Source organism: Loxodonta africana, chromosome 10, assembly GCF_030014295.1.
Source record: "Loxodonta africana isolate mLoxAfr1 chromosome 10, mLoxAfr1.hap2, whole genome shotgun sequence".
NCBI lineage: Eukaryota > Metazoa > Chordata > Mammalia > Proboscidea > Elephantidae > Loxodonta > Loxodonta africana.
Genome location: NC_087351.1, coordinates 14,169,646 through 14,184,283, shown reverse-complemented (window position 1 = coordinate 14,184,283; position 14,638 = coordinate 14,169,646). Strand labels below are relative to the sequence as shown.

The 14,638-nt window shown below is 40.0% G+C and overlaps 1 protein-coding gene across 1 annotated transcript in view; it reads left to right on the top strand.

The window, feature by feature from the left end:
- Positions 1–14,638, top strand: part of RTF1 (RTF1 homolog, Paf1/RNA polymerase II complex component) — a 69,592-nt gene that overhangs the window by 24,329 nt on the left and 30,625 nt on the right. The window contains exons 3-4 of the mRNA XM_003418668.4: positions 4,483–4,630; positions 6,685–6,889. Of these exons, the coding sequence (XP_003418716.1) occupies positions 4,483–4,630; positions 6,685–6,889 (353 nt within the window). The remainder of the gene's footprint in view (positions 1–4,482; positions 4,631–6,684; positions 6,890–14,638) is intronic.

The window sequence follows — 14,638 nt, the reverse complement described above, 5'->3', positions numbered from 1 at the left end:
GTGGGAGGGAAGAGAGGAGGAAAAAAGGGAGGGTTCATCTATTGCACCATGCTTACCACTCCCCTGCATCGGTCAGGTACGGGTGTGGAGAATTACCCTGTCTCTGGGTCATGGCTCCTTCCTTGCTTTGTATATACTGGGATCCCTGAAGCTCTTGTCCTCCTCCTGTACTTGCCCTCCTTAGCTTCAGCTCATTCTTGCTCACTTAGCTTCACTCCAGGTGTGTCGACACAGTTTCTCTGCCTCCTATTTAGAGTTCCGTGTTGTTCTCTTCCTGTGCTCCTCACCTAAAGTCATGGCTGGCTTTGTCTCAAAATGATCCCACTGTGCTGAGCAATCTAGCAGGGCATCTCTACTCTGTATCTCTCCCCATTTGCTGCTGTCGTTCAGTTTCTTTTTCCGTTTGGTGTTTGGTCTAATTCTATATAATTTCACTTGATGCTTAGCGTTCCAGGGTTGTCATCTATATCTGTTTGACTTTGTTTTTTGGGTCTTTGCTATAAAGGAATGGCGTGGTGTGTCTGACTAGGCCACCATCTTGAATCTCTCCTTGTGTATTATTTTTGGTGAGTGAGTTATTCTCAGTGATTTCCTGGGACCAGGTCTTCAAATCAGTTTGTCCTGGTTCAAACCCCTGCTGAGAATTCGCGTTTCTAACAAGATTCCCGGAAGTTATAAGAATTACCTGGGGATCTTATTAAAATGTAGATTCTGATTCAGTATATTTGGGATGGAAATGCAAGTTCTCAGCAGAGAACTTGTTAGAAATGCAAATTATCAGTAGAGGTTGGAACCTAAACAAACCAATTTGAAGCCCTGCTTGGGACACATGCAAAAATAAGCAGCAGAGGCTCTTTCAATAGGTTTACATTGACCCGGCCTGGGAAATCTGGAGGCACACCTCAGTGGTAAGTCCTAATGCTGTGGAATGGCACTTGGGTGTGGTCACTTCCTGCCCCTGAAAGCATTTGATAGGAGTGGAAACACCTCGGATGCAAACAAGAGTGACAGGAAGGAAAAACAGCAAGGTTAGGCAGAGGAGAGCTAGCAGCTACTCATTCATGAGAGAGGGTAGAAAATGGCCAAGACAAAAAGTCCATTTGTTAGGAGAGGCAGAGTTGACGCTTTTCTGGGTTGTTGAAAATTGAACGTAACTACATTTGGCAGAGTGAAGAAATAACTGACGTATGTTCTCGTGGCTTCTGCCTAAGCAAGAGTTATTATTTTAAAAACCTTCATGTATAGTCTTATTTTTGAGAAACAGACATTTGGCCCAGCCCTGTAGTTCAGCACTTGTCACACCTGTTTCTTCTCCCCTAGAACTTTCAACAGCCTTCCCCAATTGTTATGTTCTCACCTGCCCCTTCTTGCTTTTCCCCTCTCCGTATTTTTCTACTTTCTTTCTTTCTGAAGCTTCTTTTTAGCATATCCCATGAACTTTTGGGCTCTCCCACTTCCGTCTAGCTGCTATACTATCCATACTCCGTCTGGCTCCAATATTTTTATTAATAGAACATTGTAAAAAAAAAAAAAGAGGCAACCTTTTAGTTATAAATTCATTTGGTAACAGCTTTTCCAGGGAAGTCAGCTAGATATCCAAGAGAATTTTGTAAATTGCTTTAAAATACAGATGCGTAGCATACATGAGTAGCATGTGCTTCCAGTACAGAGCTTCACCATTCACCTAGTGTTCCCTGTGTGCATATTGGTTTAGTAAAGCTTTTTTACACATATCACGTTTGAACAAGGTATTCCACATGGATGAATTGTCCCAATACTGAAACTAAACTCTTAAAAGTTTAAAAGATAAATCTGCTATATCTGAAAAAATTTTAATAGATATTGCTATATATAGTAGGATTTTTTTTACTATTATTATGAATTTAAAAAAATGGCAGTTCTTAAACTGTGAAATCATGCCTTCTAAAACATGGAGCTATGTGGTGTTGATGCTGCTTTTCACAGTTTCTCTTCTCCGTTACTGTAGGTGAGAGATGGCCAGTGTGCTCCTCTGGGTAGTCTACTCTGCTTCCAACTTCCCGCATCTGATCTGCTCAGGGATCCGGAAACCCAGTAGAGTTTACGTTAGAATACTCTGCTAAGCTAGTGACAACTGTTTGGATTTCTTTTACAAGCCTTATTTTTACACAGTTCTTGGTTCTTGGTTATGTAGATAACCATATAGTAACACCTCATTTTTCTAGACACCATTAAAATCTCATCTAAAGAATTTGATGTAATGAAGCCATTTTCAGGGACCATTTGCTCAAACTTATTTACAACAGATTCTGCCACTTCCTACCAAACAGTGAGATGTAGTACTAATTATAGTTTACATTTTCTTGTATCACTTCTGTCTCGCTTGTGTTTTGTCTCCATAACCAGACTCTTAAGTTTTTGTTATTGAGTGCTGGGACTCTATGCTTTCCAGTTAAAAATATGTGATTGCTTGATTGGAAAATACGATAGTGTTTTGTGTACTTTGTCTGATTAATTACACCCAGAAGAATGGGAAAAGAAAGCTAAGCTATTCATGTTCTTTAGGTTGACATTTAATTGCATTTACTCTTCAACTCCTCTGATTTTTTTCTACCTTCAGAAGAAAAACAGTAAATCAGTAACTGTGCCCTCCCACACATACCCCCTTGCTGACCACAGTCTAGACCTAGTATCCTGGCTCTACAGAACCCTACTGACAGTTGCTTTTACTCAGTAAAACTTTTTGTTGTTGTTGTTCTCATAGAATCCTACAAATTTAAAAGCCCAAGGGGTCTTAGGGATCATCTAAACTCCCTCACTTCACAGATAACAGGCATGCAGAGGCTCTGATTTCCTTTTCCCATCATAAAATAGAACCTTGCGTTTATATAGGAATCTAGGTTTCTAATGTGCTTTTACAAAGAATAGCTAAACTTCTCTGATTCAGTCTCATTTGAGGCTCACACTATTCTGATAGGGTGGTCAAGGCAGCATTGTATTCCTACTGTGGAAGCAGTCTCAGGTTAGAGTTGTAGTTCTTTTGACCCCCAATCCCAGTGTAATTTGTATGTAGACCAGCTATTCTTCTATAACCCTACACACTACAAAATACTTCTTTTTACTTAGAAACCCAGCTCAGAGGAACTGGCTCGCTTGGCTTGTAATCTGGGTGTCAAGACCTAGGAATATGACCTTCCTTGCCCATTAGAGATAAACTCCTCCCTGAAATCTGGAAATTTCTTTGCTTTTCTATCTCCAGGCTACTCAAGGTACTCAGCATCTTAATGCCACCCAAGACCAAAGCAGCTACTCCCCGCCTCATATTCCTTCCCATCTTTCAGCCGAGTGCCAAGAAGACAGCTGCTTCCCAGAGTGGGGGAGCCACTTATAACACCCTCCACACACACACACACACACACTCAAAATGGCACAGGGTTGTGCGGTACTCACCCTCCTTGTATCATTAGATAATTGCTGCCCATTAGAGTTCCGGTTACACAGGTGAGAGTCAATCTGCTGACTTCTTTTATCAGTTAAGAAAACACCTTCCTTCTGGTCTCTGTTTTAGGTTTTCTTCAGTGCATGCATAAACAATTTTTTCCCTGTGTTGTGGGTGGGCCTGCAGAGAGTCGTGACTGGCAGCGGATTTTTTCCCTTTCCCACGTGGTTTTTGAGCAGCTCTCATTGGGGGATACACTGACCTCTGTATTCAGAGTTCACTTTAAGGTCAAAACAGAATTTGCCTTTCTGTAGAACCATAGTTCCCAAAACAAATTAAGAAATACCAGGCCATTTCCTCTACTCCCTCCTGGATAGAGAAGGGTAAGAGCATCCCTCTAATCCTGTCCTTTGTTCTTTAGATTCTATTTACTATCACACTCTGTCAGCGTGAGAATACATTTTCTTCTCTCTGTCTCAGAGTCAACAGAATAAGACTCCTACAGGGATATAGGTGAGCAGTCTCTGGGCTAAGATTTGGGTTAAGATAATATATACAAATGTGATCTGTCCTTCTCCTTCCCCTAGCATTAAACATCCTACACTGTAAATGAGTGACAGTTGCTAAGTTCAGGCTGTGGCAGATTGAAGCAGATGAAGGGTGTAAGGATAAGGAAGCTGCCTAGCTTTGTAGCACCTCAAGTTGGATTATGCGTGTGACTTCACATTTAGGTCTTTTTTGCTTTCATAAACATTTTTTTTTCTAGGAAGTTTAGAGTTTGGTTCTGTTGCACATGAGAAACCCAAATCTGTAGGCAAAAATCAACCTAGCCACTGTGACACACATGTGACCCTGATAGTTCACTTTTTATGTTCTCAATCTCTTCATATTCTCATTGGGTTCACAGGGCCAAGAGACTATATGGAAAAGGTGGGTCATTCCCACTTTGACAACCAACAAATAAATAATGAGTATCTATTATACGTGTGTTAGGCGCCATCAGGTTGGTACCAATTGAATTTTTACTCCTGTTTCAGTTTTCCTTTTTTTTTCTTTCCTTGCAGTGGACTTTTGGGAGCAATAAAAATAAGAAGAAAGGAAAAGCCAGAAAAATAGACAAGAAAGGAACCACGAAGAAACAGGCCAACAAAACTGCTTCCTCAGGCAGTTCGGACAAGGACAGTTCAGCTGAGAGCTCAGCCCCTGAGGAAGGTGAGCTGAGCAGCCCAGAATTCCCGCTCTTGTCAGTTGGAAATGCAGAGTCAGAAGTGGGGAGGAAAAGTGTCTGCATTATAGAGAGGCCACTGCCTTTAGCAATGGTCTGTAACCTTTTTAATGGTCATGGACCCTTTGAGAATTTGAATAAAGCAAGAAAGATGCATGGAACTCATGAGGAGTTCTTATATAGTGTTAGAGTCTCAACTCCCTTTATCCTGACCAGCCTGTTAGCCGAGTGCTTTCTCTTCCCCTTTTCCTGGTTATGCATGGTCTGGCTGAGGAAGGAAATTCTTGAGCCAGATATAAAACTTAATAGAAAATGTTCCTTTTTTGAAACCAATTTCAGAATTTTTTGTTAACACTAGTTTGAAAAGTGAACTTGTTCCAGGACTAGAATGATAAAATTTAAATTTCCTTAAGAAACTGACTTGTACAGAATTGGCCAAATCTGGTTTTAAGCACATGCCTCCATGAATGTTAGCTCAAATTGAGTCAAGCACAGTTCTTGTTAAATTGCTGCCTAATTTCATACTCATTAGTAATATACACTGTCTTTTTCCATGCTACCCTTTGTCCTATAGTGATCCAGCATCACTGGGAATTCAATAATCAATTTAATGACTCACCATTTTTCAACGTCATAGCAATAGATTTATTCAAGAATCATCTTTGCATGTTAGAACCTCATTGAGTGTTAAACTGGGTAAGGGTTTATTGGGGAATAGGATGTTTGCACAATCTCAAAGCATCCCCCCATAGTTAATTTACTAACGATGAAGGAGAAAAGGTGCCTTTACAAAGGGGACATCTGGGGGACGCTACCTTAATCGGCTGATCCGAATTAACACTGTCAGTGACGGGACAAGCAGACGTCAGGTGCTTCCTGATCGGATAGAGTGGAGAGGACCCAGTCACTTACGTAGTAGTCTTCCCAAAAATGCGTGACCCGAATTGTTCATGACGAAACAAACCAACCAACCCAAAAGAGAGACATTTGGTAACTGTGGCTATTTAAACTTAATTAAAAATTAAATAAAATTAAAAATTCAGTCCCTCGGTTGTACTAACCACGTTTCAAGTGCTCAGGAGCCACGTGCGGTTGGTGGACATTGCACTGGATGTGTCAGCACCAGATGGAGGGTATTTCCACCCCCACCACAGGGAACCCCATGATGGCGCTGCTCTGCAAAACAGTGGGCCTGTACTCCTAAAGAATCTAGTGACGGGAAGGACAAAGGCTGCTCCGGATTAAAGGGTACTGGAGAGACATGGCAACTAAATGCGACGTGTGACCTTAGAGGTTGACTGCTACAGCTGCCGACCAAAAGGTCTGCGGTTCGAATCCACCAGGCGCTCCTTGGAAACTCCATGGGGCAGTTCTGCTCTGTCCTGTAGGGTTGCTATGAGTCGGCATCGACTCAGCAGCAACGGGTTTGGGTTTTTTTTTTTGGATACTGGATAGAGGCAAAGGGGCTGTAAGCACAGTAGTATTGGAACAGTTGTAAAGTTTGAATGTAGACTGTGTGTTAGATAATGGTATTGCATCAATGTTAAATTTCCTTAATTTGATAATTATCTGATTGGTGATATAAGAAAATGTCCTTTTTAGAGTATGTATTCAGTAGCGAAGGGCCATGACCTCTGCAGTTTACTCTTAACTGGTTCAGCAGAATAAATAAGAATGTATACATGATTTTACATATGTAGACAGAGAAAATAAATTGGCAATATTAACAGCAGATGAATCTAAGTGAAGAATGTATGGAAGTCAAAATATTCTTGGAACTTTTTTCTATAGGTCTGAAATTTTTTCAAAATAAGAAGTTGAATTGTAACGAACAAGTTGGCTCTTGTTCCACCCTAAACCTTCCTAACTTGTGTTTGCATTTACCAAAAGCAGACTGAGGATTCGTCCCAAGGAAGTTGAGGTGCCCATGTACCACTTTAACTGGGAGAGGCAAGGAGTGATGATTACAACACTTGGGGGTTACCTGTGTCCTCAGTCTTCTACAGCACAGCCTAGTCTTGTGTTTGGGCCTTTGTTGCAGGTGAAGTGTCAGATTCTGACAGCAACAGCTCCTCCTCCAGCTCAGATTCCGACTCGTCCTCAGAAGATGAGGAGTTCCATGATGGCTATGGAGAGGACCTCATGGGGGATGAGGAAGACAGGGCCCGTCTGGAACAGATGACAGAGAAGGAGAGAGAGCAGGAGCTGTTCAACCGCATAGAGAAAAGGGAGGTGTTGAAGAGAAGGTAAGGCTGTGGTTACCCTGCAACTTTTCTTTTTACTTCTTTCCTCCTGCATTTCCCACTCTCCTTCACATCTGACTTGGATATAGAGACTGACATTTGGGAATAGGATTAACATAAGGAGAAGGAAATGATGTGTTTTACGTGATTACATTTATTGTTTACTCAGCGCCATTGGATTTGCTAACATGCATTATTCACAAGATTCCCATCAGAAATTATTTATGTGCGTTATTTAATCTACATAACTTTTTATGAAGTTGGCTATATGATGTTACAGAGGTGGAAACTGAGGCTTAAAAACATTGAGTAACTAACGGGTACACTCCATGAGGGCAAAGACTTGGTCTGTTTTATTCACTGTTCTATTCCTGGTACCTAGGACAGTGTTTAGTGCACATAGATGTGCACTACGTATTTGTTGAATGAATGAAAGAAGCAACTTGTCCAAGCTTATTTCGCTGGTAAGTGGTAAGAACTGGATTTCAAACCCAGGACCATCTGACTCCATGAGACATGGTGGCAACATCTTCTCCTGCCGCATGTTTCGTGTTACTTGACCTATTCCGTAACACAGGCACTGCTCGTAGCATTTTCAAGAGTCTTAAAGAGATTTTTCTTCAGATAAAGACTGGTATGTGATTTGATTTCTACTGAGTGAAAAGTGGTGAGGAAATCATGAAACTACCTTGATTGAGAATCTGAATCCAGTAATTATTGAAAATAATATGCAAGTACATCAAATAAGGTAAAAATTCAGTGAACAAATAGTGTTTTACAGCTTTCTACTTTGAAAATCAGCTTTAAAATTTCAACCCCCCAAGTGGAAATAATTTTCCAAAGTTAACATTTAGAACCTGTCTTTACTACTCATCCAGAGCAAAAGAGAAAGAAACCAAAAACTCAGGGAAGAAATTAGTCTCAAGGACTAATAGTGTACATGAACCACAGACTTCATCTACCCTGAGACCACCACCAACCACTCTGATCAGGGCTACAATAGATGGATCTTGATAGAATGGGAGAGGGCTACAATAGATGGGTCTTGATAGAACGGGATGAAAATGTGGAACAGAACTCAAATTCTTAAAAAATTTAAACTTAACCAGTTAAGACTAGAGGACGCCCCAAAACTATTGCCCTGAGATACGTATCTTTAAACCTCGAACCGAAACTATGCTCTGAGGTCACCCTTTAGCTAAATAACAGATTGGCCCATGAAATAAACAACACTCATGTGTACGGCACTCCTTTAAAAAAATCATCTATAGGAAACCAAATGATCAACAATTGCCCCTCCCCCTTTAAAAAAATTTTTTTGTGTGTGATTCTGGAGAATATTTACATAGCAAATTAGTTTCTCGTTTAACAATCTCTATACATATTATTCATTGACATTGGTTACACTTTTCACGGTGTGTCAGCATTCTCATTATTTCCATTTTGATCAGTTTAGTAATTAAAGCAAAGACGAGAAGGTAAGGAAGGGGGCAGGAAAACTAGATTATGGGCAGTGGGAGAACTGTAACACAATTAATGAGAATGTTGAAACATTGTGAAAAATGTAATCAGTGTCACTGAACAATTTCTGTAGATGTTGTTAAATGGAAACATAATTTGTTGTGTAAACTTTTACTGAAAACACAGTAACATACAATTTAAAAAAAAATTACAGTTACAGATTTCAAGATTTGGAGTTTCTCTTCATTATTTACTAGTTATATATGGGACTATCTTTCTAATATGGTTTTTATATTTTTTTAAATGTTAAATTCCTTTTTTTAAAACATTTTCTTGTACTTTCAGTGAAAATTTACATATGAAATTAGTTTCGCATTCAATAATTCATTTACAAGTTGCTCCATGACTTTGCAATCCCCACAATGTGGCAGCATTCTCCCCATTTCCACCTTGGGCTCCCCATTTCCCATTCGTTTAGTTTCCCTGCCCCTTCCTACCTTCTCATCTTTGGATTGGGGCAAATGGTGCCCCCTCGGCCACAGGTGTTATTGTCCACCTTTTGGGCCTGTTACTTGGCTGAAAGGTGATCTCTGGGAGTGACTTCGGTTCCAGATTGGAAGGGTGTCTAGGGCTATAGTCCCAGGGGTTCCTCCAGTCACTTTCAGGCCAGTAAATCTGGTCTTTTTTGTGAATTTGAATTTTGTTCTACATTTTTTCTCCCAATCTAACCGGGACCTTCTATTGTGTTACTGGTCAGCGGTCAGTAGTGCTAGCCAGGCACCATCTAGTTCTCCTGGTCTCAGGCTAGAGGATGTGGTTCATGTGGGACATTACTCCTTGGACTAAGTGCTTTCTTAATTCCTTGGTTTTCTTCACTCTCCTTGGTTCCAGACAGGACGAGAAGAGACCATTAGTTGTGTCTTAGATGGCCACTCGAAAGCTTTTAAGACATCAGATGCTATATACCTGGGTAGGATATAGAACATTATCCATAAATAAAACAAAGGAAAAGAATCACATGATCATCTCGATTGATTCAGAAAATGCATTTGATAAAATCCAACGAAATCCTTTCCTGATAAAAACTCTGAGCAAAATAGGAATAAAAGGAAAATTCTCAACATAATTAAGGGCATAAATACAAAAGCAACAGCCAGCATTATTCTCAGTGGAGAGAGACTGAAAGCGTTTCCCTTGAGAATGGGGATTGGACATGGATGCCCTTTATCACCACTCTCATTCAATATTGTACTGAAAGTCCTAGCCAGAGCAATAAGGCAAAAAAGGAAAATAAAAGGTATCCAAATTGGTAAGGAAGAGGTAAAACTATCCCTATTTGGAAATGACTTTATCTCATACATGGAAAATCCCAGAGACTCCATAAGAAAGTTACTGGAACTGATAGAAGAATTCAGCAAAGTGGCAGAGTACAAGATCAACATGCAAAAACCAGTTGAACTCCTCTACACTAACAAAGAGAATTCCAAAAAGGAAATCAGGAAAACAATACCACTTGCAATAGCCCCTCAAAAGATAAAATACTTGGGAATAAATCAAACTTTCTCGTTGTTATTGTCAGGAGCCATCAACTCATCATTCAGTGGCATCAGTTCTTCTTCAGTCTTCCTTATTCATTGTCCAGCTTTTTCATACATACAAGGCAATTGAAAATACCACGGTGTAGGTCAGGCACACCTCAGTACTCAAAGTGACATTTTTGCTTTTTATACACTTTAAAGACACCTGTTGCAGCAGATTTGCCCAATGTAATGCGTCTTTTGATCTCTTGACTATTGCGTCCGTGGGCACTGACTGTGGATCCAAGTAAAATGAAAACCTTGACAACTTCAATATTTTCTTAGTTCATCATGGTATTCCTTATGGGTCCAGTTGTGAAGATTTTTGTTTTCTGTATGTTGAGGTATAATCCATACTGAAGGCTGTAGTCTTCGATCTTCATCAGTAAGTGCTTCAAGTCCTCTTCACTTTAAGCAAACAAAGTTATGTCATCTGCACATCCCTGGCTGTTAACGAGTCTTCCTTCAGCCCTGATGTCGGGTTCTTCTTCATATAGTCCAGCTTCTGATATTGTTTCCTTAGCATACAGATTGAATAAATACAGTGAAAAGATACAATCCTAACACAAACTTTCCCTGATTTTACGCCATGCAGTAGCCACTTGTTCAAACAACTGCCTGTTGCCACCACTTTTCCATCAGTTTGTCATACCGTGGTGGCTTGTGTGTTGCTGTCATGCTGGAAGCTATGCTACCAGTATTTTAAAAACCAACAGGGACACCCATGGTGGATAGGTTTCAGCGGAGCTTCCAGACTAAGACAGACTAGGAAAAAGAATCTGGTGATCTACTTCTAAAAAATTGGCCAGTGAAAACCTTATGAACAGAAACAGAACATTGTCTGATATAGTGTTGAAAAATGAACCCCTCAGGTTGGAAGGCAGTCAAAAGACGACAGGGGAAGATCCGCCTTCTCAAAGTAGAGTTGACCTTAGTGACATGAATGGAGCAAAACTTTCAGGACCTTCAATTGCTGGTGTGGCTCAACTCAAAATAAAAAAAAAAAAACAGCTGCAAACATTCATTATTAATTGGAACGTGGAATGTACAAAGCATGAATGTAGAAAATTGGAAGTTACCAAAAATGAAATGAAACACACAAAAATCTGCATCCTAGGCATTAGTGAGCTGAAATGGACTGGTATCGTCTATTTTGAATCCAACAGTCATATGGTCTGCTATACCGGGAATGACAGATTGAAGAGCAATGGCATCACATTTGTCATCCAAAAGAACATTACAAGACCTGTCCTGAAGTACAACACTGTCAGCGATAGGATGATATCCATACACCTACAAGGAAGACCAGTTAATAAAACTTATTTAGATTTATACATACCAACCCACTAATGCCAACTTTTGCAGCATGAAATTTTATGCCATCGGGATGCATTGATAATTACTGGTGATTGCAATTTGAAAGTTGGAAAAAAGGAAGGGATCAGTAGTTGGAAAATATGGCATTGATGATAGAAGTGACACCAAAGGTCGTGTGATAGGATTTTGCAAGACCAGTGACTTCACTGCAGATACCCTTTTTCAGCAACATAAGCACAGACTGTATATGTGGACCTCTCCGGATGGAATACACAGGTGTCAGATCAACTACATCTGTGGAAAGAGACAATGGAGAACCTCAATATCATCAGTCAGAACAATGCCGAGGGCTGACTACGGAACAGACTATCAGTGCTCATACGCAAGTTCAAGTTGAAGCTGAAGAAAATTAAGTTCACGAGAGCCAAAGTATGGCCTCGAGTATATCCCACTTGAATTCAGAGACCATCTCAAGAATATATTTCACACATGGAACACTAATGACCAAAGACGAGATTAGTTGTGGGATGACATCGAGAACATCTTACATGAAGAAAGCAAAAGGTCATTAAAAAGACAAGAAAGAAAGAAAAGACCAAAATGGATGTTGAAAGAGACTCTGGAACTTACTCTAGAATGTAGAGCAGCCAAAGCAAAGGAAGAAATGGTGAAACAAAAGAGCTGAACAGAAGATTTCAAAAGGCTCAAGAAGACAAAGTAAAGTATTATAATGAAATGTGCAAAGACTTGGAGATAGAAAACCAAAAAAGAACATGCTTGGCATTTCTTAAGCCGAAAGAACCAAAGAAAAAATCAAGCCTCAAGTTGCAATAATGAAGGATTCTATGGAGAAAACACTGAACAACGCAGGAAGCATCAAAAGAAGATGGAAGGAATGCATAGAGTCATTGTACCAGAAAGAATTGGTTGACGTTCAGCCATTTCAGGAGGTAGCATGTGATCAAGAACCAATGCTACTGAAGGAAGAAGTCCAAGCTGCACTAAAGGCATTGGCAAAAAACATGGCTCCAGGAATTGATGAAATCCCACTTGAAATGTTTCCGCAAACAAATGCAGTGCTGGAAGCACTTAATCATCCATGCTAAGAAATCTGGAAGACAGCTACTTGCCAACTGACTGGAAAAGATCCATATTTGTGCCCATTACAAAGAAAGGTGATCCAAAATTATCGAACAGTTTTTTATTCACACACAAGTAAAATTTTGCTGAAGATCATTCAAAAGTGGTTGCAGCATTGACAGGGAACTGCTAGAAATTCAAGTTGGATTCAGAAGAGGACTTGGAGCGAGGGATATCATTGCTGATGTCAGATGGATCTTGGCTGAAAGCAGAGAATACCAGAAAGAAACTTACCATTGTTTTATTAACTAAGCAAAGATGTTTGACTCTGTGGATCATAACAAATTATGGATAACATTTCGAAGAATGGGAATTCCAGAACACTTAATTGTGCTCATGAGGAAAATTTAACTAGGGACATAAAAGACTTATACAAAGAAAACTATAAAAACACTTCTGCTAGAAACCAAAATAGACACCTATATAAATGGAAAAACATACCATGCTCAGGCATAAGAAGACTTAATGTTGTGAAAATGTCAGTAGTGCCCAGAACAACCTACAGATATAATGTAATCCTGATCCAAATTCCAGCAGTATTCTTTACTGAAATTAAACTGCTTTTTGTTATTCAGAAGCTTCTTCTGTTTTCTTCTTTTTTTTTAATTGTGTTTTAGGAGAAGATTTACAGAGCAAATTTGTTTCTCATTAAACATTAATACACATATTGTTTTGTGACATTGGTTGCCAACCCTGTGACATGTCAACACTCTCCCTTTCTCGATTTGTGTCCCCATTTCCCTTTGTCCACCTTTCCTGTCCCCTCCTGATTCTCTTCATTGCCCCTGGGCTGGTGTGCCCACTTAGTCTCATATACTTGGTTGAGCTACGTGTATTATTGTTTGTTTTATGGGCCTGTCTAATCTTTGGCTAAAGGGTAAACCTCAAAAGCGACTTCAGTATTGAGTTACAAGGGTGTCCAGGAACCATATTCTCGGAGTCTCTCCAGTCTCTGTCAGACCAGTAATTCTGGTCCTTTTTTTTTTTTTTTTAATGACTTTGAATTTTGTTCTACATTTTTTTCCAGCTCTGTCTGGGGCCCTCTATTGTGATCCCTGTCAGAGCAGTCAGTGGTTGTAGCCAGGCACTATCTAGTTGTGCTGGGCCCAGTCTGGTGGAAGCTGTGGTAGTTGTGTTCCATTAGTCCTTCGTATTAATCTTTTCCCTTGTGTCTTTGGTTTTCTTCATTCTCCCTTGCTCTAGACAGGGAGTGGGATCAATAGGCTTATGTTAGATGGTCACTCACAAGCTTTCAGACCTCAGATGCTACTCACCAAAGTAGAATGTAGAACATTTTCCTCATAAACTGTGTTGTGCCCGTGGAGTTAGGTGCTCCCTGAAACTATGGCCACCAGCCCTCAGCCCAGTAACTCAGTCTCTGTGGAAGTTTGGATATGTCTGTGAAGCTTTTATGACTTTGCTTTGGTTGTGTTGTGCTGGCTTCCCAGTATTGTGTACTGTCTTACCTTCACCAGAGTTACCACTAGCTTCTTTAGTTTTCTGAATGACTTCTGTCCTATTTAAACTGCAAAAGTTCTTTCTTATTTTGTAGAATTTCAAAGCAAAAGTAAACTTGGCTTTTGTGTAGGGAAATAAAATAGTCCTCAGAACTAGGATCCTTCCCTACCTAGTTTATCTCTAATATCATGAGAGAAAGATAGAGGCATTTTCTTTGCAACGGGTAGTTCCATTTCATCTTGGAGAGTGTTTGCCCCTTCTGGAGACCATTTAAGTATGGTAAGTTACAATAGACAAGAATGTTTGACTTTAAGTCAGCAGCAAACACGGACATTTGTTTTGAGTGTGACTGCTTCCAAGGTTACCTGTATTGGAACAAAGAGGAATTAAGAAACTGTGTGAGAGCAAAACCTCAACAACCAAAAGACAAATAATCCGATTAAAAAATGGGCAACGGGTATGAACAAGCACTTCACCAAAGAAGACATTCAGGTAGCTAACAGATACATGAGGGAATGCTCAACGATCATTAACCACTAGAGAAAAGCAAATCAAAACCACAATGAGATACCATCTCACCCCAACAAGGCTAGCATTTATCCAAAAAACACAAAATAATAAATGTTGGAGAGTTTGTGGAGACTGGAACACTTATGCACTGCTGGTGGGAATGTAAACCAGTACAACCACTTTGGAAATTGATTTGGTGCTTCCTTATGAAGCTAGAAATAGAAGTACCATATAATCTACCAATCCCACTCCTTGGAATACATCCTAGAGAAATAAGAGCTGTCACACA